This window comes from Neovison vison, chromosome 8, assembly GCF_020171115.1.
Source record: "Neovison vison isolate M4711 chromosome 8, ASM_NN_V1, whole genome shotgun sequence".
Classification (NCBI taxonomy): domain Eukaryota; kingdom Metazoa; phylum Chordata; class Mammalia; order Carnivora; family Mustelidae; genus Neogale; species Neogale vison.
This window is the reverse complement of record NC_058098.1, coordinates 29,912,538-29,940,294: the sequence shown is the minus strand read 5'-3', so window position 1 is coordinate 29,940,294 and position 27,757 is coordinate 29,912,538. Positions and strand designations below refer to the sequence as shown.

The window sequence follows — 27,757 nt, the reverse complement described above, 5'->3', positions numbered from 1 at the left end:
TATTGGAACAAAGACATAAGGCCATGTGACTAACTTCTGGCTAGTGTGATGTAAGCAGAAATGAAATATGCCATTTAAGGAATTATCCTTAAAAGACGGGGGCATGGCCTGCTTTGTTCCTTCCTCTATCTTGCTTTTTGGAACGCAGATATGATGGCTGGTTTTCCAGTAGCCATCTTAGACCATGAGTGGAAGCGGCCCATTGAAGATGGCAGAACACAAAAATTAAAAGGGTCCTAGCTTCGTGACGGTTGGGCAGTTGCCACATCAGCCTTGATGCCAACCCTTACTATATTATTTAAATCCCTATTAATTCTAATTTTCTGTATTATAGCCAAAATTATTCTTCATTAAAAAAAAAAAATATGCTTGGGGCACCTGGATGGCTCACCCAGGATCCTCAGTGTTCTGGGATTGAGTCCCACATGGAGCTCCCTGCTTGGCAGGGAGCCTGCTTCTCCCTCTGCCTCTCCTTCTACCTCCCCCTGCCTGGGCTTGAGTGTTCTCTCTCTCTCTCTCTCTCTGGTAAATAAATAAATAAATAAATAATATCTAAATAAATAAATAAATAAATCTTTTTAATTATACTTATTTATTCCAGAACAAAAGTAAAACACATTATCCACATTTTACTAAGAGTAGCACTGTGAAACCATGAAATAAATTCATTTATTAACAAGATTTAATTTCATATTCAAGATTTCCCATGTCACGCATTGTCACTAAAAACATAATATGTGACATCTCTGCTCATTCTCTTTCCTAATCCTGCAAGGTTCTATTATTTTAAGATCTGTTATTCCTAGTACAGATTTTGATCTGATAGATTTAATTGCAAAGAGATGGAATTTCAGGATACAAAAGCCTGAGAATTGTTAAGAGAGTTTCTTTTCACCAGCCATTACTCCTTTTATTTTACAATCTCCAAACAATAGGGATATGAAAATGGCTTTGCATGCCGCCTTCAGCCACCTGCCTGAGGCTGAAACGTCAGCTGCCCGAGTCAAGGGCCTGAGCTGGCATTGTCTTCAGGGGATGGAAGGTGGATGTCAAAGTTGTGGGCCTACGAGTTACAGCCAAAGTCTTGAGAGAATTTCTTTCTTTTTTTTTTAAAGAACACACTTTTTTTTTTTTAATAATTATTTATTTATTTATTTATTTTTTAGATTTTATTTATTTATTTGACAGACAGAGATCACAAGTAGGCAGAGAGGCAGGCAGAGAGAGAGAGGAAGGGAAACAGGCTCCCTGCTGAGCAGAGAGCCTGCCGCGGGGCTCAATCCCAGGACCCTGAGATCATGACGGGAGCCGAAGGCAGAGGCTTAACCCACTGAGCCACCCAGGCGCCCCCACACCTTTTTTTTAAAAGATATTTATTTATTTGACAAAGAGAGAGGGAACACAATTGGGGGAGCAGCAGAGGGAGAGGGAGAAGCAGGCTCCCCACCAAGCAGAGAGCCCGATGTGGGGCTTGTTCCCAGGGCCCTGAGATCATGACCTGAGCCAAAGGCAGACACTTAACGACTGAGCTACCCAGGTGCCCCTTGAGAGAATTTCTGAGCTCTCACTCGAGTGGCTGGAGGGAATGGAATGAGCTTTGTCCTTTCTATTATTTTCTTTTCCTTTTTCTTCTTCTTTTCCTTTTCCTTTTTTCTTTCCCTTTCCTTTTTCTTTCCTTCCTTCCTCCCTCCCTCCCTCCCTCCCTCCCTCCCTCCCTCCCTCCCTTCCATTCTTTTGAACTGTTTTAGGGTCGCATCAAAACGAGAAGATACACAAATTTCCCATCCTCTTACCCCACCACATGCATAGCTTCCCCCCGTTATCAACAACCCTTGCCAACTTGTTGTCACTGATGAACCTGCATTGACACATCCTAATCACCTGAAGTCCTTCACATTCGGGTTCACTCAGTTCTGTACAGTCTGTGGATTTGGGCAGGTGTTTAAGGACATGCGTACGTCATGGTACTATACAGAACAGTTTCACTGCCCTAAAAAATGCCCTGTGCTCCACCTAGTCATACTTCCTTCCCCACTAACCTCTGGTAACAATGACCTTTTTGCTGTCTTCCTAGTTTGGCCTTATCCAGAATGTCATATAGTTGGAATCAGCTGCACAGACCTCAAGCTGAACCAGCAAATCTCATTTTGGGGTTGGAGGGGGAAACAATGGAAGAACCCATCGTGCTTTGGTAAAAAGAGGAAACGACTCAAGGTTAGGAGAGATATGGGGGGCTGCAAAGAGGCCAGAGTAAGTGACAGAGCGTTCATTTTTGTGGGATTCGAGGATTTCAGGGCAGAATGTCAGGAGACAGTTGCTTTGGGCCACTGTGACTTGGGATCCTGGGTTCATCCTGATTCAGGGCTTCATGTCCTATTTGATCTGTACCTGTGGGTTTGCCTCCAGGGTCCAGGGGGCCTGATCTGCCATGGTTGGGCTCTCCACTGCCATAAATATGTAAGGGCTGAGTTGAATGAAGTTTGAGCCGCGAAATGAGAACTGTGTTGTCACTTGTGGCGGCCATTGCTTGGAGCGATGAACTCCCTTCTCCATATTCTATGTGTCTGGCACATAGTAGGCCATCAATGCAATGGGCTCCAATTAAAAAAAAACGCCATTACTAGCCATGGTGGAGGGTTTCTTTTTCTGCCTCAGCAGGGGTTGGGGGAGGCTGAAATCACATGTGGGTATAGTGGGTAGGAGAGACAGTGGGGAAGGGAGGGGGAACCAGAGACACCCTTCTAGCCTAAGGAGTATCCTGGAGGTTGAGGTTCCTGTGTCTCCCATGACTGGGGCCTGCTTCTTGGCCGGGTGTGGGGGGGTGTTCTCAGAGTGTCCTGGTAGCATTGGGATACTAAGAGGTTCCCAAAGGGCTTGGAGAAGCAATACTTGCATTGGGGTACTCTGTAATGCTCCCTCACCCCAGGCTGGGCTTGTCTCCTTCTCAGTTGTCAGGAGAACCATGGGTAGAAAGTTCCCTTCCTCTTCTCTCGGACTCCCTAAAAAGGCCAGTGGCCGCAAAGAAGAGGAGAATGAATGTGGCTGGTAAACAGGACCCCCCCCCATTTCATTTTGTCTGAGAGTACACCCAGTGTGGCCCCAGATCCCACTTCTGCTTCCTCAAGTCCTTAAGGGCCTTCCCAGGGCCCTTCCCCTGCCTAGGAGGACTTTCCTGTCTTGGTATTATGCAAGGCCTCCAGCTGCCTCCCTGACCAGCCTCCAGGCTGAGGCTTTGGGAAAAGAGGAAGCAGCCTCTGAGCCTGGATCTCCTCTCTTGGGGTGGCAGAGCCCTGGGAAGCCACCAGCACCACGAGCATCTGGCCCTCGTTCCTGTTCTTCTTCCTGTGGTTCACCAGCCTTGCAGCCCCTTCCCCCTGCGGAGCAGGTACCCCCATCTCCGGAGTGCGAGAGGAGGGCTGGGAGAGGGGTTGGGCTGAGATTTGCTGGGGGGCATTGGGGGTGGGTGCTGGGCCCCAGACCAACTCAAGCCTGAGACACTAATCAAGGCTGCAGTCATTACCAGAACCCCCAAATCTTCCCCAACCCATACCCCGGTCCCAGTCCTCACCCCTGTCAGCCCTTCCTCACCCTCAGCGACACCCGCAACATTTCCATCATCTCCATGCAGCCTCAACCCTGACCTTCATCCTCTCCTGACCCATCACTCTCCCCTCCACGTCCACCCAATTCCATCCCACACTGCAGCTGAAATTCATCTTCACACCCGTCCTGGGGCCACCCACCATTCATCTTGGCCTCACAGGAGACCAGTCCCACTCACTGCCCTCATCACCACTTCCTCCTCCCAGCAGGACCCCCAGCACTGCCTAGCACAGCCTGGGGCGCAGGAGCTTGGGCCGGATTGAAAAACGAGATGTGAAATCTCTACTGCCCATTTCAAAGCCAGGCGACTTCATTTATGGGCGATAGGGCTTTTCAGGCAAAATGTTTGGCTTATGTTTGGGGCTTTCCACTCTTATGAAGATCATATACTCTGGAGTCGCCCTCCTGTACCCTGATTTCTTATCTGTGGGGAAGGACACTCCAGATGTCTGTATCCCCTCATTTCCCTCCTTCTGCAGCCTGATAGGGAAGTTGAGGGGGGGAGCCCTGGTACTAGGAAACAGAAACTGAACCCTACATAGCTGTCTGTAGTGAAACTACGTCTGCCCTTCCTTCCCCAGGCCAGACTGGGCTCTGGGCTCAGAGGTCAGGGTTCAGCCAGCCCTCCCCACTTATCATGGGACACTTGGTCTTACATAGACTCTACCCGCCCGCCCACTTGCTCTCGCACAGGCAGCAGCAGACTCGGGCACCCACCTTCCAGGCCATCCCAGTCCCACCCTGATGCAACATACACCAATTTTGAGAGTGGGGATTAAAGCTCATGTTTGGAGCACCCAATACTTGAAGCTACAAAGATGAATGTCAGAGCCCTGAGCTTTCTGAGGTCTGGTGATCATTGCCTAAGGAAGAGGTTGTTTCAGGCTTGCAGGGTCTGGTCCCCAGGACACCCACCCCCTTTCCTAGGACTGGCAATCACCCTTTTACCACCAGGGGGCGCAGGACGCCCACCAGTACACCCAGCTCAATCCAAGCCCTAGGAGCACCTACCCCCAGCCCTGAGGTTTCCAAATAGGGACAGGGTCTTCCTTTCTGGGGTCTGTCTTGCCTCTTCTTTTCCCAGGAAAGTTCTCTAGGAGGAGGGTGGTCTTAGACGAGGTCTTAGGACGAGGGGTGAAACAGGTTGAGTCAATGAATTGGACTCTGGTGGGACTTACCTCTTGGGTGTTGGGGCTGGGCTAAGTGTAGGTGACACCTACATGATGTGATTTGGGGTGGTTCGAGAAGGGGTCCTCTTGCATGTTTCAATAATCTCTACTCTGTTCTGGGGCCAGTAGGTCTAAAATCCCACCATCCTGTAGTTTCAGCATTGTCCCTTCCATGGCTCCAAATGGGAAGAGCAGGGGCCCTGGGGCCGACATGCCACCCTGTTCCTCATGTCCCTTCTGTAGCAGAGCTGACCTTGTTACCCTCCCACCCCAAACATACCCTGAGCTGCCTTTCAGCCCAGCATCTGGGCCTTAGCTCCAGCCTGGGCCAGCATGAGCCTCTCCTGTGGCTTCTCCATCCTCCTGGGAGAGGAGCAGGCCTAGAGCCACCAAAAGAACTGGGGATGAGCCGCTGGGCCTCAGCCAATGACCAGCGCTGTCGGCTGGGTTCCCTGAGGAACAGTGCTCTTCCCGGCCTTCCCATGCCTTCACCTTTGCCCCACTCCCTGCAAAGACAGCCCTTCCCCCTTCACACTTGGCCAAGTATTGTCATCCTGATGGACAATTTCAGATCCCATTTAGGCCCTGGGTGTCTGCTCAGCCCCTCCCCAGGAGTGTACCCTGGTAGCCTCCAGAATCAGCTGGGCCCCATCCTGCGGCTGATGGGCTGGGGGCTGGGAGATGTTATGAGTTTCCTGTCCCCGCTCCCAGCCTCCTCAGGCTCACCCCCTCACTCTGCCAAGTCAGCGTTTAGGACCAGGGAGGATTGCGAAGTTGGCAACATGGGTTTTTGTTTGTTTGTTGTTGTTTTAAAGATTTTTTTTTTAAAATTTGAGAGAGAGAGCACATGAATGGTGGGGGGGCAAGGGAGAGGGAGAAGCGGGCTTCCTGCTGAGCAGGGAGTCTAAGGTGGGGCTCGATCCCAGGACCCTGATATCATGACCTGAGCTGAAGGCAGATGTTTCACTGACTGAGCCACCCAGGCACCCTAGCAACATGGGTTTTTGTATGCATGTTGTAAAATACACTTAACATAAAACTTACTGTTTTAACCATTTTTTAAGTGTTCAGTTTAGCAGCATTAAATACATTCATGATATTGTGTAACCATCACCACTGTCAATTTTCAGGAATTTCTCATCATCCAAAAGAGGGACTCTGCTCTCATTAAACATGACCTCTCCACTCACTCCTCCATGCCCCTTCCTTGTCCCTGTAACCTCTAGTCTGCTTTCTGTGTCTTTGAACTTGCATACTCTAGGTACCTCATATAAGTAGAATCATGCAATATTTGCCCTTATGTATATGGCCAGTTTGACTTAGAATAATAGTTTCAGGGTTCGCCCTTGTCACACGTGTCAGAATTTCGATCCTTCTTATGGCTGAATAATATTCTTTTTATGGATGGACCACCTCTCTTTCATCCATTCATCTGTGATGGGCGCTTGGGTTGTTTCCACATTTTGGCTATTGTGACTAACGCCGCTATGAACACAAGTGTTCAAGTATCTGTTTGAGTCCCTGTTTTAAAATTTTTCGGTTGAGGGTCACCTGGGTGGCTCAGTGGGTTAAAGCCTTTGCCTTCGGCTCAGGTCATGATCCCAGGGTTCTGGGATCTAGCCCCACATCGGATGCTCTGCTCAGTGGGGAGCCTGCTTCCTTTTCTCTCTCTCTGCCTGCCTCTCTGCCTACTTGTGATCTGTCTGTCAAATAAATAAATTAATTAAAATCTTTAAAAAAAAAAATCTTCTGGTTGATACCTGGAAGCGGAATTGCTGGATGGTACGGTAATCTATGTCTGACTTTTTTTTTTTTAAGATATTTATTTATTTATCAGAGAGAGTAAGAGCACAAGCAAGGGGAGCAGCAGGCAGAGGGAGAAGCAGGCTCCCCCCTAAGCAAGGAGCCTGATGTGGGGCTCCATCCCAGGACCATGAGCTGAGCTAAAGGCAAATGCTTAACCGACTGAGCCACCTATGCACCCCTATGTCTGATTTTTGAGGAACTCCCAAACTATTTTCCACGGGGACTGTGCCATCTTACATTCCCACCAGAATGTAAAGTGGGGAAGCAGTGCCTGGGGCTTCCCATTTCTCCACGTCCTCATCAACATTTATTATTTCCTGGTTTTGTTTGTTAATAGCCATTTTGATGGGAATGAAGTGGTAGCTGATTGTGGGTTTAGTTTGCATTTCCCAAATGATTCATGATGCTGAACATCTTTTTATGAGCTTTTTGGCCACATATATCATCTTCGGAGAAGCGTGTATTGAAGTTCTTACCCCATTTTTTGATTTTGGGTGGTTTGGGGTTTTTTGTTTGCTTGTTACTGTTCTTGTTGGGTTGCAGGAGTTCCTTACATATTCTAGATATCAGCCCCTAATCAAATAGATGATTTGCAGATATTTTCTCCCAAACTCTGGGTTGTCTTTTCACTCTCTTGATAGTGTCCTTCAATGTGTACAAAAGTTATAAGTTTTGATCAAGTCCAATTTATCTGTTTTTTCTTTTGTTGTTTGTGCTTCTGGTGTCATACTTGAGAAGTCATTGCCTGATCCCAGGTCGTGGAGATTTTCACCCATGTTTTCTTCTCACAGCTTTATAGTTTTGGTTATATGTGTTTCTGGCATCTCTTGCCCTCAGATTCTTATCTGTGGCACCCCCTTAGCCTCATCTCCAGCAGGGCCCCCCGATGGCAGAGAGCCCACCTTCTTGTACATGGTAAACAGTAGGCATTTAACTCACGTTTGTGGGATATGTGTTGTGCGGGGCTTGTGTCCCCTGCCCAGACTTGCCCTGCCACCAACTCCAGACGCCCAAGACCACACCCATCTCTTGCTCACTACTGCAAGGCCTGGGGGCTCTGCTCTGCTTCAGGGTGCATGTCCTCAGTCCCAGCTCCTGAGAAATGGGGGTCACAAGCTGCCAAGAACAAGGCAAGCACAGAGATGTCTGTGGGGTAGCTCCAGGGACCCCACAGGGGAAGTTCCGGCTAGAAGCCACCTTCAAGCTTCACCTTGAAGACTGAATAAGGTTTCAGCAGGCAAAGATCATTTGTGGTGGGGGCAGAGCTGGTCAGCTGGAGAGCCCACGTGTAGATGGGACTTGGCCACAGACCCTGTGTGTGGCCAGCAGGGAATGGGGGCAGAAGGGGGAGTAGGAACCCTGAAGACCTTTCAGGGATGTAAGTAGCTCTCAAAGGCAGCACTTTGGTCAGTGCTCAGTCGAGCCCCATTAGGGCCTACAGCTGGTAAGGCTGGTGGTAAGGAGACAAGTTTCAAGTCATGATTTTTGCTGGGTGCCTTGGAGTGAGTCCCTGGGCCTCTCTGGGCTCCAGTTCCTGTTGGGCTGGGTGGTGGGGAAGAGGTGGGGAAGTGGGAGGAAAGAGAAACAGATGTTCTTTTGCTCTGGAGGAGTGTCCTTGAGGGGTTGGGAAAGCAGAACTTGGGGTGGGGCTGAGGGACACACAGAGGGCTTTCTGGGGCACAACACCAAGTGAAGGTATTCCTGGGTGTGGTCCGTGCCAGGAACGTGGGATCCCGGCTCCCTGCTGCTGGCTGTGCTAGGGTCCTTGGCCGCCCGGCCCTCTCACTGGGGGGTTGGGGGCGGGCAGCAGAGCATGTGGGGACCGAGGGCTGGACTCTCAGCAGACTCTGAGGCTGAGGTGCCCTGAGATGCCCTAGGAGGCCCTTGTGTATCCAACCAGCACACAAGGTATGTATCGCCTCTTAGGAACAAGAACCAGTGTGAAGCCTGCTATGGACTCCCTGTTCTGGCTTCTCCAGCTGTTTTCATCGATCTCAACAGGTAAGCTGTGCTGGTCTCGCCCGGCTCGCAGGGCCTGCCCCCGGGCAGACCGTGCTGGGCCTGGTCATAGGTTTGTCTGCTGAGGTCAAAGGAGGGCTCAGGGAGGCAGTGGTTTGGAGGGCCCCCACGCTAAGGGGCTGCTCCAGGGGTGCCCAGCTGGGGCTCATCTGGGGACAGGTCTGAGGGCTCTGCATGATACCAGGTCTTCATCATTCTCCTCTCCGTCTCGCCCCACCCTCAGGCCTGTCCTCATGGGGTGTCTCCAGTCCCCAGGCTGTGAAGGGCGTGAGGGGGTCCTGCCTCGTCATCCCCTGCGTCTTCAGCTTCCCAGCTGATGTGCAAGTGACCCGCGGCATCACGACCATCTGGTACTACGACTATGCGGGCCAGCGGCAGGTGGTAAGCCACTCGGAGAACCCTGAGCTGGTGGAGGCACGCTTTCGTAAACGTGCCCAGTTCTTGGGGCGCACAGAGCACAAGATGTGCAGCCTGCTGTTGAAGGACCTGCAGCCTGAGGATTCAGGCTCCTACAACTTCCGTTTTGAGATCAGTGAAGGCAACCGCTGGTCAGATGTCAAAGGCACTGTGGTCACTGTGACAGGTGAGGGGCACGGTGAGCTGGTTATGGCCTGGAAGTGTGTCCCAAGCTGCTACTGGTCCCATTGACTCACAGCCCCAACCCTCAGTGTAAGCCCATCCCCGGCCTCTCCCAGCCCTGCATCTCCTTTGCATTCACCCTAAGTGGGGCTGGGGGTCGAAAGTAGTCTCTTCTTCCTCTTGAAGGACCCTGCCCAGGTCTCGCCCCTCAGCTGGGCTTTCTAGGGCAGGAGGCCTCCTGTGTGGTGAAGGGGAGTCCTGAGCCTCTGGTCTTTGTCTTCAGAGATGCCTGAGAAGCCCTCCATTTCCTCCCTGGCGGAGCTCCATGAGGGCATGGAGGCCTACTTCAACTGCTCTACTCCCTATGCGTGCCCAGAGGAGCACATCAGCCTGCAGTGGGACGGCCAGGACCCCGAGCGCTCAGTCACCTCCAACCTCCAGAATCTCAGGCCCACAGGCATCAGCCACCTGGAGACCCTCCACATGGCCCTGTCGTGGCAGGACCACGGCCGGACCCTGCACTGCGAAGTCTCGGTGGCCAAGCAAAAGGCTCGGGGCGAGATTCACCTCCAAGTGCAATGTGAGTGTTCTGGGGGCCCCACCCTTGGGACTGAGTGCACTTCTATGGCTCCCCAGAGGAAACTAGTCTCTTCTGCAGCCTGTAGAAAGAGAACCCTCGCCCCTGAGGCAGAGCCAGGTGCACTTGGACCTCCAGGCTCAGCCAGGGGGAGAGACGCTGCAAAACCTTAAAAGTCACATTGAATGACTCCCTAGTACCTCGCATCCCTGAGGCCAGGTTGGGCAGAGAAGGGGAGACACGAAGAGCCAGAGAACTACGGGCCGGGGAGGGAGGACTTGGGGATTCAACCCAGCTCTGGAGGCTGCTGTGTGTAGGGGGAAGGAGGGTTCACCCTTTTCTTGCCCAAGGCTACTCAACAAAGAGGAGGTGGGAGGACTACTTGATTATGCAACTTCCCATCATGGTAAAACATGGCGGCCTATTCTAGAACAAGTGCTGTTCACAGGCATCATCAGGCTGGCTGGGTCCAGCACTAGCTGAGCAAACTGGGCGAGTTACTTGACCCTTGGGGCCTCCATGTCTACCTCTGTGAAGGAGAGGAGTTGTTCTCAAGGAACTGTTTCAGAACTTGAAGGAGTGCTTAGCACACACTGAGCACTCTAAGATATTAGCTTCTGCTATTTTCATATTTCCCTAGATAAAGCATTTGAAAATAATAGCTTTTATAAGCCTATTTCCATAGCCAGAGGATTTGGAACAAGATTTCTAGAAATGCAGATGTGCTTGCTGTATGGTTGGCTCCTTCCTTCCAAACGGGTTTGGCCCCCTTCATGAAGTGTTTGATTCCTTGCCAACAGCTACCAAAAGCCACCTAAGCAGGAACGATGGTGCTCATGATCCCTAGATAGAAGAGAGGGTGATGGCCAGCGTCACGCGGCAGAAAGCCTTAGAAGGCAGTGCAGGCTGGACTCTAGGCCTGCATTATTAGGCCCTTGGTGGAGAAGGAAGGAATCAGAACCTCCTCACGAGGTGGGGGGCAGTGACTGGCGTGGCTTCCTGAAAGAAGAGAGAAGTGGCACCACTGTCTTCCCTGGGCCCTTCCTCTGACGCCCTCCCCACCACCACCCTATGCCTTGCAGATGCCCCCAGGGGCGTGGAGATCCTTCTCAGCCCCTCAGGGCGGAACATCCTGCCAGGTGATCTGGTCATACTCACCTGCCGGGTGAACAGCAGCTACCCCGACGTGAGTTCTATGCGCTGGATCAAGGACGGGACACCGCTCCAGGTCGAGGGGCGTACGCTGAGGTTGTCCCAGGCAACCTGGGACGATGCTGGTGTCTACACCTGCCAAGCTGGGAATGGCGTGGGCTCTTCGGTCTCGCCCCCCATCAGGGTCCACATCTTCAGTGAGTCCTGGAGGAGCCAGGGTCTTGACTGGAGGGTGGGGCGGGGTCCCCAACAGGCCACTGTTGCTCAAGGGAGCTAGGCCAAGGAGCTTTCTGGGACACAGGTGTGGAGTCCTAGCCCTGCCCCAGATAGATGACAAACCTCCCCAGCGGGGTGGGCGGTTGCAAGAATCCCAGTAAACAGGACAAAGAGATGCGGTGCCCATCCAGTAGGGGCCTGGTACCGAGCGTGCAGGGATTCAGGCTGATTGGCTACAACCCCAGGATGCTGGAAAATGTCTGAGTGTCCCCCAGCATGCCCTCTGCTGCCCCCACAGTGGCTGAGGTCCAAGTGAGCCCGGAAGGCCGCATCCTAGAGAACCAGACGGTGACACTGACCTGCAACACGCCCCAAACAGCCCCCAGCGAGCTGCGTTACAGCTGGTATAAGAACCACGTCGTGCTGGAGGATGCCCACAGCCACACGCTGCTGCTGCCCTCGGCCTCCAGGGCCGACACCGGCTTCTACGTCTGCGAGGTGCAGAACGCCTACGGCAGAGAGCGCTCCGGCCCCGTCAGCGTGGTGGTCAGCCGTAAGTGGCCAGGGTGGAGCTGCGGACAGGGGCCCCACAGGAGGGTGAAGAGCCTGGGCCTGGTCGGCTCTGAGCTCACACCCCAGCTCTGCAACTCTGGGCAAGCTTTCACCTCCCTGGGCCTGGGTGTCCTCCTGTTTTAGACCAGTTTTCATTTTGAATGGGTTAAGCTTACAGAAAGTTGTAAGAAGAATACAAAGAATTACCATACACCTTTAACTTAGATTCTCCATTTATTAACAGTGTGGTACATTTGTTCTCTGTATTTATTTATTAATTTTTTTTTAAAGAGTGGGATTAGGGGGTGCCTGGGTGCCTCAGTGGGTTAAGCCTCTGCCTTCAGCTCAGGTCATGATCTTAGGGTCCTGGGATGGAGCCCCTCATCGGGCTCTCTGCTCAGCAGGGAGCTTGCTCCCCACCTTCCCACCCTCCAGCCTGCCTCTCTGCCTGCTTGTGATCTTCCTCTCTGCCAAAAAAAAAAAAAAAAAAAAAAAAGGAGTGGGAAAGAGAGAGCACGGGTGCATAGTGCGGGGAGGCGCAGAGGGAGATGGGGAGAGAGGATCTTAAGCAGGTTCCACACCTAGTGTGTGAGCCTTCTTGGGCTTGGCCTCACCACCCTGAGATCATGACTTGAGCTGAAATCAAGAGTTGGATGCTTAACTGACCGAGCTACCTAATAGATTTTATTGATTTATTTTTATTTATTTATTTATTTTTTATTTTTTAAATTTTTTTGTTTCTTTTTTTTAAATTTAATTTTTTATTTTTTATAAACATATATTTTTATCCCCAGGGGGGATAGATTTTATTTTTTAACAATAGTTTTAAATTTACAAAAATATTGAGCAGATAGTACAGAGGTCCCATGTATCTTTCCTGGCACAGTTTCCCCTATCACATCCTGGATTAGTGTTGTGTATTTGTTATAATTACTGAACCAACACTGATACATTATTAAGTAAAGTCTGTAGTTTACAGTAAGTTTCACTCTTTGTGTTGTACATTGCAGGTTTTGAATACTATCATGTACTCATCTTACAGTGTCATACAGAAGAGTTTCACTGCCATAAACATCCCCCGTTCTCCATTTATTTATCTGTTGAATGCCTGACAACCACAGGCATAAAAAATCTTGCCTTTTGAAGAATGTCAAAGGGTTGGAATCATACAGAAGGTAGTCCCTCTCTCTCCCTCTCTTTTTTAAAGATTTTATTTATTCATTTGAGACAGAGAGAGAGCGCGTGCACAAGCAGGCGGAAGGGCAGAGGGAGAGGGAGAAGAAAACTCCCCACTGAACAGGGAGCCCGATGTGGGACTTGATCCCGGGACCCTGGGATCATGACCTGAGTGAAGGCAGACGCTTAACAGATGGAACCACCCAGGCACCCCTTTTCTTGCTTGCCTTTCTTGACATTGAGACTTGAAGAGTATAGGCTAGTTGTGTGAGTGTCCCTGTTTGTGTTTGTGTGGTTTGTGTAGACTGAGCCTGCATACCCGGGCAGCAACAGCGTGGGTGTGACTCTGGGTCCGTCCTGCTGTGTCATGCCAGGGGGCATGTGATGACAGTCTGTCCCATTGCTGGTAGTTCCTCACCCTGACTCCTTGGACACGGTGCTACCCGCTGCCGCCTGGCAGTTTTCCCATCTTCATAGTGGGCCCCCGACCCCCCACTCACAGAGTTGCCACAGCTGTTGACTGAGAAGACAAAGTGACTGGCTCCACTCAGGCACAAGTGTATTCGACCGGCCCTCAGGAGCTCTGGGGTTGCTCCCTTCATGGGGTATTGCAGGGTCATAGCCTATAAAGTGGGATCCGGGATTGCCCCCATCTGAGGGTGACCAGCACCCCCTCATCTCCATGCAGACCCGCCCCTTGCCCCGGACCTAACCGCCTTCCTGGAGACACGGGAGGGGCTGGTGGGTATCCTCCACTGCTCCGTGATCAGCGAGCCTCTGGCCACCCTGACGCTGTCGCACAATGGCCTCATCCTGGCCTCCACGCCAGGGGAGGGAAACCACAGCTCACGCTTCAGTGTCTTCTCCACCCCCAACTCCCTGAACCTGGAGATCCGAGACCTGGGGCTGGATGACACTGGGGAGTACATGTGCTCAGCTACCAACTCCCTGGGGAAGTCATCGTCCACCTTGAACTTCCAGGCCAAAGGTAAGACAGGCACGAGGAGGGGGGCTGGTAAAGGGACACCAAGGAGGAGGCCTGCTCTGGTCTTTGTCCCAGGAGTCCAGGGGACTTAGCTGAGGGGATGAACAAGCTGGTTGGTTAAAAAAAAAAAAAAAAATCACGTCAAAGATCTGGGCTATAACCACCTGGGAGGTTCCTGAAGTCAAGGCAAAGGGGAAACGTGGCAGGTTGCATTATTCCTTTTGTACACATTTTGACTCTGAACTTGAAGGGCCCTTCATATCCATTGCTTTTTTTATTTATCAAACGTCTGGGGCAGGCTCTGCTAGGAGTCCGAGGCAGGAGGAAAAATAGAAAAGCGTGGTCGTCCATACCTTCATGCATGCATTGCCATTCCCTCCTTCTGAGGCTGTGGAGGACAGAGCTAATCAATTGTGCCAGGTTTTTGATGGAAGCCTGGGCTCTGGCTCACAATCCTTCTCGATCAAGCTGCAGCCAATAGATTAGAATTGGCATTGAAGGACAAACTCTCCTGATATCAAGACGTTCATGGAGCTGATGCCACAGAGTCCAGACCTACCTACAGTCATGTGGGGAGAGGAGAACCCTGGAGGTCTTCCTGCAGCCGGTGGCATGGGTGCAGCTGGATGCAGGGGACCTGAGCCTTCCTTACTCCCTCCTCTGCCAGTGGCGCACCTCCTCATCAGCCCCTCAGCAGAGGTGGTAGAAGGCCAAGGAGTGACCCTGAACTGCAGGAGTGGTCTGAGCCCATCGCCTGACATCCGCTTCTCCTGGTACCGGAATGGAGCCCTGCTTCTTGAAGGTTCCAGCAGCAGCCTTCACCTCTCTGCGGCCTCCAGCACCGATGCCGGATCTTACTACTGTCAGGCCAATGATGGCCACAGGGACAGTGGACCCTCTTCACCTGCCATCCTCACTGTGCTCTGTAAGCAGTCTTCCCACCAGCCCCTGCCTACCTGGGGAGGGTCAGCCCACAGAAGCCTGCCAGCCACCTCCACCTCCTTCAGGCCCGCCCGCCCCGGGGTCTAGATCAGGAAGGCAGCCATGGGCCTGGGCACCACAGAGCTGCCCGCCCAGGGCTGAAATGTGGAGAACAAGCCTGGGGCTTGCTCTGCCTCCCCATATCCTGTCTCTCAATCCCAGCCTCTTTAGGGCCCTCTACTTTTAGCCTCAAAGGCACCATGGGTACCCTGTCCAAGTTTTGTCCTGAGCTGGCCCCTAGGACACTATAATTCCATATATGTGCACACACCCTTCGGCTGTGCTCTCACAAGCTCCCATAGCCTTGACAGCAGAACCTCTCAGTACAGGGACTGTGGCCTATCAAGGGTGGATTCTTCATATTAACCTGAGGGGGCCAATCAGAAGCACACAATGTTATGCTAGCCCATACAACACCCTTGTCCAAGCTAGAAAATGATATTCCTTCCTCTGGGAAGACTCAGTACAGCACTAGAGCACAGCTGAGCATGAGGGTCATGGGCCGAATTCCTCCTACTTTGGTTTGGTTGTCCTTGTGCAGTGAACAACCTACACAACTGTTCATGGCAATTCTGAGCACATGCCTTTGTTTGGTGTGTTGTGGGAGTGGACATGGAGAACCCTGTGGAGGCCAGAGATGAATGCCTATGCTCTTCCTCCCTACAGATGCTCCACGCCAGCCCACGTTCACTGCCCAGCTGGACCCCGATGCTGCAGGGGTTGCGGCGAGACATCAAGGGCTCCTCTTGTGCCGTGTGGACAGCAACCCCCCAGCCCAGCTGCGGCTGCTCCACAGGGACCATGTCGTGGCCTCTTCCCTGCCATTGGGCTGTGGGGGCTGTTCCCAGCGCCTAAAGGTCACCAGAGCCCCCAACCTGCTGCGTGTGGAGATCGGTGACCCGGTGCTGGAGGATGAGGGTGTGTACCTGTGTGAGGCCAGCAATGCCCTGGGCAACACCTCTGCTTCCACAAACTTCGATGCCCAGGGTGAGTCAGTGCAGGGAATGGGTGGCTCAGGGTCAGGGGCTGGTACGCTCGACGCTCCAACTCTCTCTGCCGTCCAGGGCAGGTCTATTGGGTGAAACCACCTCTGTTCGGCCATGGGAACTCATTTTTCTCCCCAACCCCATGGGCACGCCAGGGAGGGGTCTCCTTCCTGCCTTCTCCATGCTGGGAGGCTGGGCCCCCACCCCAGGGGGGAGGCAGTCAAGGGGAGGCCTGTCTCAGGTGGCCTGTGCTGCTCGCCCTCCAGCCACCATCCTGGTCATCACCCCATCCCACACGCTGCTGGAGGGCACCAGAGCCAACCTGACCTGCAGTGTGAGCCGGGAAGCCGGTGGCCCTGCCAACTTCTCCTGGTTCCGGAACGGGGTGCTGTGGGCCCAGGGCCCCCTGGAAACCATGACGTTGCTGCCTGTGGCCAGAACGGACTCTGGCCTTTATGCCTGCCGCATCCTCGCCGAGGCTGGGGCCCAGCTCTCCGCCCCGGTGCTCCTGAGTGTGCTCTGTGGGTGACGGGCAAGGACAGGGTTGGGTGCTCGGAGGGTGGGGGGGGTTGCGCAGTGCGGGGGAACGGTCGTGAGGGGCGGAGCATGGCTTGGGCATGAGCAAGGGCAGGCCTGGACTGCGTGTGTGGAGGGGAGGTGTGCTGTGGTGAGCAGGACAGGGCGTGGCCTGAGCTCCTTCCTGTCTGCAGATCCCCCAGACCCTCCAAAGCTGTCAGCACTCCTGGACGTGGGCCAGGGCCACGTGGCTGTGTTTGTCTGCACTGTGGACAGTCACCCTGTGGCCCAGCTGGCCCTCTTCCACGAGGAGCACCTCCTGGCCACCAGCCTGGGGCCCTTGCTCCCGCTCCATGGCCGCCTCCAGGTCAAAGCCACAGCCAACTCCCTGCAGTTGGAGGTCCGAGACTTGAGCCTTGGGGACTCTGGAAGCTATCGGTGCGAGGCCACCAATGTCCTCGGATCCACCAATACCTCCCTCTTCTTTCAGGTCCGAGGTGAGTGTCCGGTCCCTAGGGCCCACGTGCCCTGGGGGCTGCTCTGGCCAGGCTTTGGGCTGTGTCATGTGGATTTGGGGTAGAAATGTGAGCCTTTTTCAGTGACGGTTAGGGGAGTTTCTAGTCAACCAGCAGGCCTCCTTTGGTCTCCAGCTGGATACCTTTCCCTATAATCACCTGGGTCATCCATGCTGGGTCCAGCTCACTCTTGGGACAACGGCCCTTGGCATGATCTAAACCCCTCTGATTTCAATGTTCTATGGGGTCAAGCCCGCATCTGTCCAGAGCTAACTTGTGCAGGCACTGCTCCTGCCACGGTGTTGGAGGTCCCATAAGCTGGACCTTCTGGTAGGTGAGATATGACCGACAGAGTGAAACTGTAGCTCCAGGTAGTGGGTGGTAAAAGCCGGGACAGACCAGGGCAGGGGAGTTGGGAGCAGGACAGGGGGAGGCATGGAGCTGAAGTGGGGCCTTTTGGTGGTGGTCTCATAGGGGGCCTATGGCTCCAGGACGTAGGATTGGGGTCCTCGTGTGGACATACACATAGTCCCAGGCTGGGGGAGAGGGCATGGGGGAGGGCCCTCACCTGCCCTTGGTTTCCCCCTGCAGGAGCCTGGGTCCAGGTGTCTCCATCACCTGAGCTCCAGGAGGGCCAGGCTGTGGTCTTGAGCTGCCAGGTGCCCGCAGGGGTCCAGGAGGGGACCTCATACCTCTGGTACCAGGATGGCCAGCCCCTCCCAGAGTCAAACTCAGCCACGCTCCGCTTCACGGCCATTACTCTGAGCCAAGCTGGGGCCTACCATTGCCAAGCCCAGGCCCCAGGTTCGGCCACCACGAGCCTGGCCGCACCCATCAGCCTCCACGTGTCCTGTAAGCTTTCATCCTGTCCATGTTTCTTGGGGGGTGAGGGACACAAGGGACAGATAGAGGAGGGGCTGGGCAAGCCCTGCCTCCATGCGAGAGTGCTAGAGAAGGGACGGGGGGTCCTGACCACTCCCCACCTCCTGTAGACGCCCCTCGCCAGGCCACACTCACCACCTTGATGGACACGGGCCCTGGACGACTGGGCCTCCTCCTGTGCCGTGTGAACAGTGACCCTCCAGCCCACCTACGACTGCTCCACGGGGACCACCTCGTGGCCTCCACCCTACAGGGTGTGCGGGAGCTGGCCAGCCGCTCTCCCCGGCTGCAGGTGGCTGTCGCTCCCAACACACTACGCCTGGAGATCCACAGAGCAGTGCTGGAGGATGAAGGCGTCTACACCTGCCAGGCCAACAACACACTGGGCCAGGCCTCAGCCTCTGCCCTCTTCGATGCCCAGGGTCAGTGTGAGGGCGTGAGTGTGTGCATGGGGGGCTCCTTTAAGAGAAGAGAGGAGGCTGGAGAAGGTTCTGGAAGCCTGAGGGACAGGCAGGTGGGCGGAGCATAAGGACAGCCTCCTTTCAGGACAAATGACTCCAGACTTGGCTTTCACAGAAGAGCCTTTTTTAGAAACAGATGTTTGCCTGGATGTCCAGTGGATAAATCAGAAAAGGGAGGGCGGGGTGTTCAAGGAGAAAATACTGCAGCCCAGGCAGGCTTGTGTTCTTCTTCCATGTGCCCATCAGAGTCAGGGAGGGCTTAGGGTACCCCGGGGTCCTGCAGAACCCTGGTTGGGACCACCTGAGAGATGGTGAGCTGTTTCCCGTGTTCAATCTTGAGCCTCCTGTACATGTTTCTCTTCCTCATGGAGACAAGCGACTTGCTTTACATAGCTTCACAGTCTAACCCGTGTCCCCGGCCCTCTTCCCTCCCCAGCTGTGAGTGTGCAGGTGCAGCCTAGGGCCGTTGTGCAAGAGGGGCAGCTGGTGAACCTGACCTGCCTTGTGTGGACCTCGAACCTGACCCAGCTCACCTACACGTGGTACCAGGATGGGCAGCAGCGCCCAGGTGCCCACTCCATCCTTCTGCCCAATGTCACAGTCACGGACACTGCCTCCTACCGCTGTGGTGTGGTGACTCCTGGCCAGGCACCCCACCTCTCCAGACCTGTCACTCTGGATGTCCTCTGTGAGTTTCGTTGGATGCAGGATGGGACAAAAAAGAATGACGGCAGCCCACAGGGATCAAGGGCATGGCCAGAGCCCCACAGATGTCTCACTCAGGAACCCAGACCCCATCAATCTGAAGAAGCCCAGGACAAGGAGCGTTGAGTCAGGGTCAGAGCAGATAGCTTCTTTCTGGGCAGAGGATCCTCAGTTGGGCAACTAGGGCCCCTTGCGATAGGGAGCCAGGGCTCTCCTGCTTTGAATGCTGCCTGTCAACTGGCCTCCTGGGTGTGGTCTCTGAACTGTTTCTTTCGGTGTCCCTATAGACGCTCCCCGCAACCTGCGCCTGACCTACCTCCTGGAAAGCCGGGGCGGACGGCTGGCTCAGGTACTGTGTACTGTGGATAGCCGCCCACCCGCCCAGCTAGCCCTCAGCCATGCTGGCCACCTCCTGATGTCTTCGAGCACAGCCTCTGTCCCCAACACTCTGCGCCTGGAGTTGTGGGAGCCCGGACCCAGCGATGAGGGGCTCTACAGCTGCTCCGCCCACAGTCCTCTGGGCCAGGCCAATGCCTCCCTGGAGTTGCGGCTAGAGGGTGAGGCAGGGCTGGGGGCCAAGCCCAGCGTGGGGGAGAGGGACCAGCTGTGGTCTCTGGCTGGGCCTTGCTGACCCTGGTCTCCCTGGTCCAGGTGTGCAGGTGACCCTGGCTCCATCCGCCGCTGTGCCTGAGGGGACCCCCGTCACAGTGTCCTGTGAAGACCCCGCCGCCCGCCCACCCGTTCTCTATGCCTGGTACCACAACAGCCGTTGGCTGCAGGAGGGACCAGCGGCCGCCCTCTCGATCCCGGCGGCCACACGGGCTCATGCGGGGGCCTACTCCTGCCAGGTCCAGGACGCCCAGGGCACCCGCAGCTCCCGGCCCACCGCCCTGCAAGTCCACTGTGAGCTAGGGCCCTTGGGTGGGGGTGCCGAGGCTGAGAGCAGGCAGAGGGCACTTCTGGGCCTTCGTGGGGGTGGATGCAGGACCGTAGCAGATCTTGGAAGGGGCACTTGGGCAAAGAGGAACATTGGTGATGAGAAAAGAGTCCTGCGAACCCCACCTGGGGGACTCTGTCCATGAGGTGTCACTTTGAGGAAGTGACCTTTCGTCCAGAGGCTTCAGCCTCACCAGTGCCAGGCGGGTGGGCCATGGACGGTCCAGGGTATCCAAACAAGGCCTCCAACTATGTGCTGTCGTGCTCCCAGATGCCCCTCGGGATGTCATCCTGTCGTCCTTTCGGGACTCCAGAGTCGGCTCCGTGGCCGTGTTGCAGTGTACCGTGGACAGCGAGCCCCCTGCTGAGCTGGCCCTGTCCCGTGACGGCAAGGTGCTGGCCACCAGCCCGGGGGTCCACAGCTTGGCATCCGGGACAGGCCCCGTGCAGGCGGCCCGAAATGTTCTGCGACTGCAGGTGCGAGACACACCGTCCGGTGACAAGGACACTTACATGTGCACAGCCCACAACTTCCTGGGCTCAGTCAGCACCACAGGGCAGCTGCAGGGGGAAGGTGAGTGGGCCAAGGGGGAGGAGAAGGGCTCAGGCACAGCGGGGCCTTGTGTATACGAGGGGCGGGCTGACCAGAATGGATAGCTAGAGCCCTGCCCCGTCTGATGGAGGAGGAACTCTCTCCCTGGAGGCTGTTGCCCAGCCTGAGGGCAAGAAGCAGCCTTGCCCCTCACAGAACCCAATCTGGGGTGGAAGCACAGACCTGCTCTGGGGAAGCCTGGGGTGGGAAGAGAGACCCAACCCTACCTTTAGGGGGTTCCGTGTGAGGGATGAGATAGAGGCCCACGTTTGAGGAGTCCCATCTCCGAGCAAGACACAGCCTCATCCGTTAGAAAGCCTGGTTTGTAGAGACAAACCACCCCCCAGAGGTCCCCAGTGCAAGAGATCTCAGTCTTTTTTTTTTTTTTTTTAAGATTTTTATTCATTTATTTGAAAGAGAGAGAGAGGGAACACAAGCAAGGGGGAGGGGGAGAGAGAGAGAAGCAGGCTTCCCGCTGAGCTGGGAGCCCGATGCAGGGCTCGATCCCAGAACCCCGGGATCATGAGCTGAGCCAAAGGCAGGTGCTTAACCGACTGAGCCACCCAGGTGCCCCAAGAGATCTCAGTCTTTTGAGAGAGCCGCAGTCTTACCTCTGTGGGCCCCAAATCAGAACAGATGTTCCCATAATACACCGAGGCCTCTGCGATGCCCAGATCCCATCCACAGGCTCCCTGACCTCCTCCTGGTCCTTGGCCTGCAGGGGTATATGTGGTGGCCGAGCCGGGGCTGGACGTAGCTGAGGGGGCACCACTGAACCTGAGCTGTCACCTCTCTGGTGGTCCCAGACCCATGGGCAACTCCACCTTCGCTTGGTTCTGGAATGGCCAGCGACTACATGTGGAGCCTGTGCCCACCCTTGCCTTCGCCCACGTGGCCCGCACCCAAGCCGGGGCGTACCACTGCTGGGCTGAGCTCCCCAGTGGGGCCACCACCTCTGCTCCAGTCATGCTCCGAGTGCTGTGTGAGTACAACCCCCCACCCCCTGTCCACATCTCACCTGCCTGCCTCGGGTCCTCCTCCTCTTCTGTCTGCAAAGAGCAAAGACTTTGCAGGGATGGAGTCCTGGGTTGGAGGACTCCCGCTGCCTGCTTGTGTGACCTTGTACATCCCTGCCTGGCTTTTCTCATGTGCAAAATATCAGCCCCCTCACCCAGTGAGGAGCCCAGGGGATACTGCATGCAGAGTGCCTGGGTCCCCGCTCCATCCCTCATCCAGGCCTCCATGCAGGATCAGCCAGTTGTGGCTGCAGTCACAAGCCCCCCGAAATACAGAGCTTCAGATGACAGCCGTTGTTTTGCTCCTGATGCTGGGGGTCAGAAATTCAGGTGGAGCGGAGCTGGGCAGGGCTTCGGCTGGTCTCTGTCATTGTCTCGTAGCTAGCTGGTTGAGGATGGCTGCATCCTCATGGCCGGCAGCTGGGGCTGGCCTGACCTTCCTCCGGGGTTGTGTTTGCAGGAGGCCAGAAGCTGTGAGGCCCCTTGAGGTCTAGCCCTGAAGCCACATAATATCACTTCTGCTTTCTAGCGGTCAGAGCAAGGCACAGACCAAGGAGAGGGGCAAGGGGTTCTACCCCATCATGTGGCGAGCTGCAGTCATCTTGCCTGGGTTGGCGCTGGTGTTCTGCAACTATTATGCCCCTCTGTGTTCCCACAGACCCTCCTGAGATGCCCTCCATGACAGTCTTCGTGGAGCCTGAGGGCGGCCTCCGGGGCATCCTGGACTGCCGAGTGGACAGCGAGCCCCTAGCCAGTCTGAGTCTCCACCTCGGCAGGAGGCTGGTGGCCTCCAGCCAGCCTGGCAGGGCTCCCGCCGAGCCCCACATTCGTGTCACAGTCACCGCCAATGCCCTGAGGGTGGACATGGAGGAGCTGAGGCCCAGCGAACAGGGGGAATACGTGTGCTCTGCCTCCAATGCCCTGGGCTCTGCATCCGCTTCTACCTACTTCGGAACCAGAGGTGGGGGCTGGGGGGAGGGTCTGTCTCCCAGGCCCCTCTGTAGAAGGCCCAGCTCTCGGGTCCATAGGCTTCCTTCTGAGGTCTTCGCTGAATCCTTTCTGCTGTGATCAGTTTGTCTAACTAGTCTAGCTTAATGCTCGGTTGCAAGGGAAAGCTTCTGAGATAAAGTGAGAGCTAGAATGGTTTTCATCTCAGGGGACTCCCCTTGGGAGGGAGCCCTGGAGGCCTGGAGCCGCCGTCTGAGCCTCACCCCTGCATTCCAGCCTTGCACCATCTGAGTCTGTTCCAGAAGCTACTCTGGGTCCTGGGGCTGCTGCTGGGCCTCCTCTTCCTGTTGTTGGGCCTGGGGGCCTTCTACGTCTGGAGGTGGGTTCAGGGCTGGGGGGGGATGGGGTCACCTTGTCATCCCCCACTTCCCCTCAACCTTCCCTCATGTCTCTCTTACCAGATGCACGGGCTCTGTACTTTCTAGCCTGTCCCTCTTCTTCCCACTGCTCCAAATTTGGGAATTGCTTCTAGAATCGTCTTTCAAGCCCTCTTGCTGTAGTTTTCTTTCTTTATCTGGAGCCCATCTGTGTAAAGAAAGGGCTGGGAGGGAAGGAAGAAAGATAAGGTCCCCCACTCCCCACGATGCTCCCACTGCTCTGTTCAGTGAGCTATCTGGGGCTAAGTAAGCGCTTGGGGTCCGGGGAAGAAATGGGGGTAAGCAGAGGAAGTGAAGAGACCCTCTGAGTCCACTCTTGCTGTTGCAGGAAACAATTTTGTAAGCTGAGCATGGGTGAGAATTTGGTGGAGATGACTTCTCAGAAGCAGACCATGCAGGTATCCATCTGTCACGTGAGCACAGGCAGACGCGACGCCTGGCTAACCCACTGGGCAGGGCTGGTGCACAGAGACAGCTCTCGTATGTAGGATGGACCCTGGGACTAGGGGGAGACTGGGGAGAGAATACAGAGAACCAGGGATCTCCGGAAAGACAGGGAAGCCCCATTTTGAATGGGGCACACAACAGTCACGTGTTTGCTCGCCAGGCATGATGGGTATACTGTAGGCCAGCATGACTGTCGAGTTCTCTGTGGGAGCTGCTGGTAAGGTGACTGGGGCAGACATTCTGACATAGCAGCTTCCTATGTCCCTGGGCAGGTGTGAAGGTCTGTTTTCCCTTGCCAGTGACGTGTCCCCTTCTGCAGATCATCCGGTTTTGCAGGGGCGGGGCAGGGCTCACAGCCTCATTGCCAGCCAGGCACAAGCTCCCCAGGCCCCTGGGGACCCTCACCTAAGGCTTGAGGTCTGGGGAACTGCTCTCCAGAGTTAGAGGCCATGGGATGACCACTCCCAGAGCCCTCCTTGTCACCAGGATTTTCTCTGCGGGAAGCTCACTGATCCTGATCCTGATGCTAGGTGGGCCCTAGTCCTGTGCTCTGCCCCTGAGCTGATCTGTGGCACTGTCTACCCTCAGGAGGAGGAGGTCACCAGAAACTGCGACAACCTGGGCCTCGTGAACAAGGCAGCACTGAGTCCTGACTCCCTCTGTGAAAACAACTCTACAGCATCTGACTTTCTATGACCCGGATCCAAATCTCTTGCCAAGAAAAATGGGCGCGAGAAGTAGAGGTGAACCTTAATCTACCCAGGAGGGTGCTGGCCCTGGGGGACTCTGAGGATAAACGAGTGCCCATGTTGTCTACTTGTCTTTTCCTTTTCTCCGGATCTCATCTCTCCCTTTATCTTCCAATGGATGGCCCCTCACATCTTTTCCTTCCAAGCCCACCCTGGACTTTTTGGATGGATTAGAAGAGAAGAGGAGCTTCCTACATCCTCCCAGGCCGACCAGAGTACTCCATAAGAGCTGGACTAGAAGTTAGGCTGCACTAACAAGAGACCAAATACAGTAACTTCAGCATGAGGACATGTTACTTCTCTCTCCCATACTAATCTGGATATGCTATGGTAGTTTAAGATGTCAGAATTCGGGAGCATTCTGTCTTCTTTTTCTCCATCCCTGAAATGGTACCTTTGACTGTGAGGCTCATGGTGGCCCCACTGTGTTGACATTCCCTCCAGCAAGAAGAGGAGTTTGAAGGCACACCCATTCCCATTGTGGACAGAAGTTGCAGGTCATTTTTACTCACTCTCCATTGGCTGGAGTTGAGTCAAGCAGCCACCCCAAGCTGCAAGAGATTCTGAGAAATATAGTTTTGGTTCTGTTTCCAAAGGACTCCCCAACCACGGACTCACGCCCGAGACTTCTGACATTGGTGAGAATGCTGCCGGCAGGCCACGTTTGCAGTGCCCGTCTACTGAAGGCCAGGATGTGTCCCTGGTCATTCTGTTCATGGGCTTCCCAGAAGAGGGAGTCCCTCTCACACATTAAGACTGAGGAAATTAAGATGGTTTGGTGTTCCCTAGGGAAAAGGCATGCCAGGCAATGGGGTTGCCTGAGCAGGCATTTTATCACGCCCTTGGAAGAAGAGGGCCCCCCATTTCTACCCCCAGTGAGTATGGAGAGCATCCTTATTTCTGCTCCAGGTACATGCCTCTCTGTGATTAAGTGGGCTCACTTGGTCTTCCTGGGGGCTTGTGTGACAGGGGCTGTTAAGCGGAATGAGGGTCACAAAGAAGGAATAACTTGCTCCCAGGAAGTCAGTGCCTGAGAGGGGCTGGTTCTTGGGTGGGCTAGTGTCTCCCCTCACAGCCTGGTGGCAGATGGTAGGGGACGCAAAGACCCTGCCTGGGATTTGGGTTGAGAAACTGGGAGAGCAGTGGGGAGATGTCCTAGGGTTGGAAAGAAATTGGAGGCTGAGTAAGCTCCATGGAACCGTGGCCGGAAGCTTCCTGGTCCCAGGTCCCATTCCTTGCAGTGCCTGATTGCCAGACTCTTCCTTGGGGAGCCTGTCTGGCGTGTCCTCCCAATAAACACCCATCCTGTGACGTTACCAGAGTGAGTTTCTTTCTTGCAACCCAAACGGCTGCACCGCAACACTGATCTGAATGTGAATGCAGCTCCTGATCTGAATGTGAATGCAGCTCCTTCTGGGAGACTGCCTGCTGGAGGTGGCTGGCAAGTGCAAATTACATGACGTTTGCCACAAACTGCCTTATGTTCAAGAGATGAGCACTCTCTCCTGCTCCTTGAGGCTCTAGGTCCTGCTCACCTCCTCGGTCCACATGACCAGCACCTCGCTTGGCACGCAGTATGTGAGCACTTAGTAAGCATTGGTTTTTCCATATTGTTGTCTGGGGGGAGGGGTGGGGGTGGAAAGTGTGCACTAAATCCAGAGGTGGGACAGAGACAGAACAAGCTGAATGTGGCCAGATGTTCTTAGGCTGTCCAGGGAAGAGAGGGTGAGGGGAGGATTCCTTCTGCGCGTCTCCAAGGAGGCATAGGTCCACCTGGGAATGGAAGGTTCTCAGAGGGGTTAGCTGAGGCACCTCAAAACTTCTGAAATAAACTTGTACTTCAGGTGTGACACATAAACAGAAAACCGCACACACTATAAGCACACAGCTTGATGACTTTCCAAAAAGTGATCAAGCCAGTGCCACTGGCACCCAGATCAAGAAACAGACCAGCATCAGCACGCCAGAATCTCCCTCGAGCTCCCTCCCAATTACAAGCCCCCTGAAGTGAACTTCAAGCTTGCTATCTAACACCAGGGATTTGATTGGCTTGTTTTTGAATTTTATATAAATGGAATAGTATAGAATGATGACTTTGGAAAATCGTCTGACATTATCTTTTAAAGCTAAAACACTCCAGCCCTCTGACCCTGAAATTCCACCCTGGGTAGTTATGCCAAAAGAAGGGCTCTGTCCACCGTGAGGCTTATAGAGGAATGTTTATAGTCACCCTGTTCTGGGTCATTCTTCAGAATGCGTCTTGTTTACAGATGGTGAATGTCACCCATTACGTAAGCACTTTGGAGATTTAACTCTCCGTGGTTTGCCTTCTGCCCAGGACACTCCCCAGTGTCCCCCTGGAGAGTGACTCCAGCAAGACACTGGAGACATCATCTTTCCCACAGCGGCTACTCGTGGGATCCATCTTCCTCAACTTTGGTCTAGTGGTCCCATCCCCTCCTCTGCAGCCTCCAAATAAATAGTTGCTTGGAGATTTCTGCAGAAAATTCCTCGGATATACTTAGACATAGCTCATCCGGGTTGAGAAGGCGTCCGTGTTGCAAGGATGATTCCAACGCCCACATAGCTCTTAGGCTACAAGTTCACCTTGTTTTCTTAGCACTGACTGTGTGCCCAGCCCTGTGCCAGGCAGTAAACAAAGATAGCCCCAGACCCTGTGGAGCTCAGGGTCCGGGGGGAGAAAGACAAGGAAATGGCCAGGGAGAAGCATATGCAGGGGGCGGGAACCAGGCTTTGGGTCAGCAAGAACCCCTTGACAAAGAGGCACCAAAGCCTAGGTTTGCAGCGAGAAGAGGAGCTCACCAGTTTGCTCTTTTCTTGCCCGAGAGGACCCTGCTGTCCACAGCAAAGCCTCTGCTCCATGTTCAGAGTCTGGCTGCTCTAGGGAGTCTGCTCTGCTGCCCCCAGCTCATTTAGAGCTCAAGCCACCTCCAAGTCCTCACCAGGCCCTGCTAGGCTGCACATTTGGTATTGTCCCATGTCTGTGATCTCTGGGGCTTTCTTAGCTGTCTCTCTCTTCTTCCTATTCAGGACTCCTTTACCACAGTTAGGACTGTGTGTCTGTAATTTCCCCTTCCTCGGGATCCATATTTTGTTCTGGAATCTCTCATTGTGCTCCTGGTTCAAGATGGAAGCCTAGATACCCCTGTCCACCCCCAATTCTTCCCCAAATCCTCCCTAAGAAGGGACGGGATGCCTTGCTTTCAGCTCCCTGCATCACCCCACCCCCACCAGCTCATGTCGAGGGAGGATCAGGGAATTCTGTGCTTCAAGGGTGGCCTCTGCTGCTGGGGGCACTCATGGGAACCCCATTTACTCATCCACAGAGGGAACAGTTGATGTCTCTCCAGCCTGCCCACATTGGAAACCCCAGCATGACCAAAGCCATCTAGATCTATTTTAGGTCTGGTTCCCAAAGACGATGTTTCATGTGCAAACAATGTCAGGCTGTGCTCCAAGGGGGAAATCAGTAAAGGGCTGAAGGGAGCAAGACAGGCAAAGGCAGGAAGGGACACACACACACACATAAATGGCCACAGCAGCATTTTTGGTAACATCTCAAAACTAGGATCCACCCTCAGGTCCGGCAACAGTAGAATCAATGGGAAAAATGTGATCGTCACACCATTGGATGCTAGTTCGCAAGGAAATAGCTGAACTACAGCCACACACAAAGGCTGAATGCATTTGACAAACTGAAAAAGATCTGCAACTCACACTCCAGACAAAAG

General features: G+C 54.3%; 1 protein-coding gene across 2 annotated transcripts; it reads left to right on the top strand.

Moving 5' to 3' along the window:
• The first annotated feature begins 3,253 nt into the window (after nt 1–3,253).
• Nucleotides 3,254–25,321, top strand: SIGLEC1 (sialic acid binding Ig like lectin 1). Of its 2 annotated transcripts, XM_044263367.1 has the most exons (22): nt 3,254–3,385; nt 8,505–8,579; nt 8,821–9,180; nt 9,460–9,756; nt 10,836–11,102; nt 11,420–11,674; nt 13,538–13,837; nt 14,502–14,759; nt 15,482–15,802; nt 16,068–16,322; nt 16,512–16,814; nt 17,424–17,684; nt 17,825–18,136; nt 18,612–18,863; nt 19,168–19,437; nt 19,532–19,783; nt 20,088–20,390; nt 21,130–21,390; nt 22,083–22,385; nt 22,649–22,751; nt 23,138–23,207; nt 23,845–25,321. In XM_044263367.1, the coding sequence occupies exons 2-22, from the start codon at nt 8,531–8,533 to the stop codon at nt 23,950–23,952; spliced, it is 5,160 nt and encodes a 1,719-aa protein (XP_044119302.1). In that variant the 5' UTR covers nt 3,254–3,385; nt 8,505–8,530; the 3' UTR covers nt 23,953–25,321. The 2 variants fall into 2 exon arrangements, 1 of the variants encoding a protein (XP_044119302.1); XR_006386145.1 differs by lacking the exon at nt 22,649–22,751 and having other exon boundaries at nt 23,845–23,930.
• The last annotated feature ends 2,436 nt before the right edge of the window (nt 25,322–27,757 follow it).

Bases quoted from the DNA above. Each gene is read 5' to 3' on its own strand.
- SIGLEC1 (XM_044263367.1), top strand. From the start codon at position 8,531: ATGGACTCCCTGTTCTGGCTTCTCCAGCTGTTTTCATCGATCTCAACA. The intron at 16,815-17,423 runs GTGAGTGTCCGG...TTCCCCCTGCAG, and splicing joins CCTCTTCTTTCAGGTCCGAG to GAGCCTGGGTCCAGGTGTCT. The intron at 21,391-22,082 runs GTGAGTACAACC...GTGTTCCCACAG, and splicing joins AGTCATGCTCCGAGTGCTGT to ACCCTCCTGAGATGCCCTCC.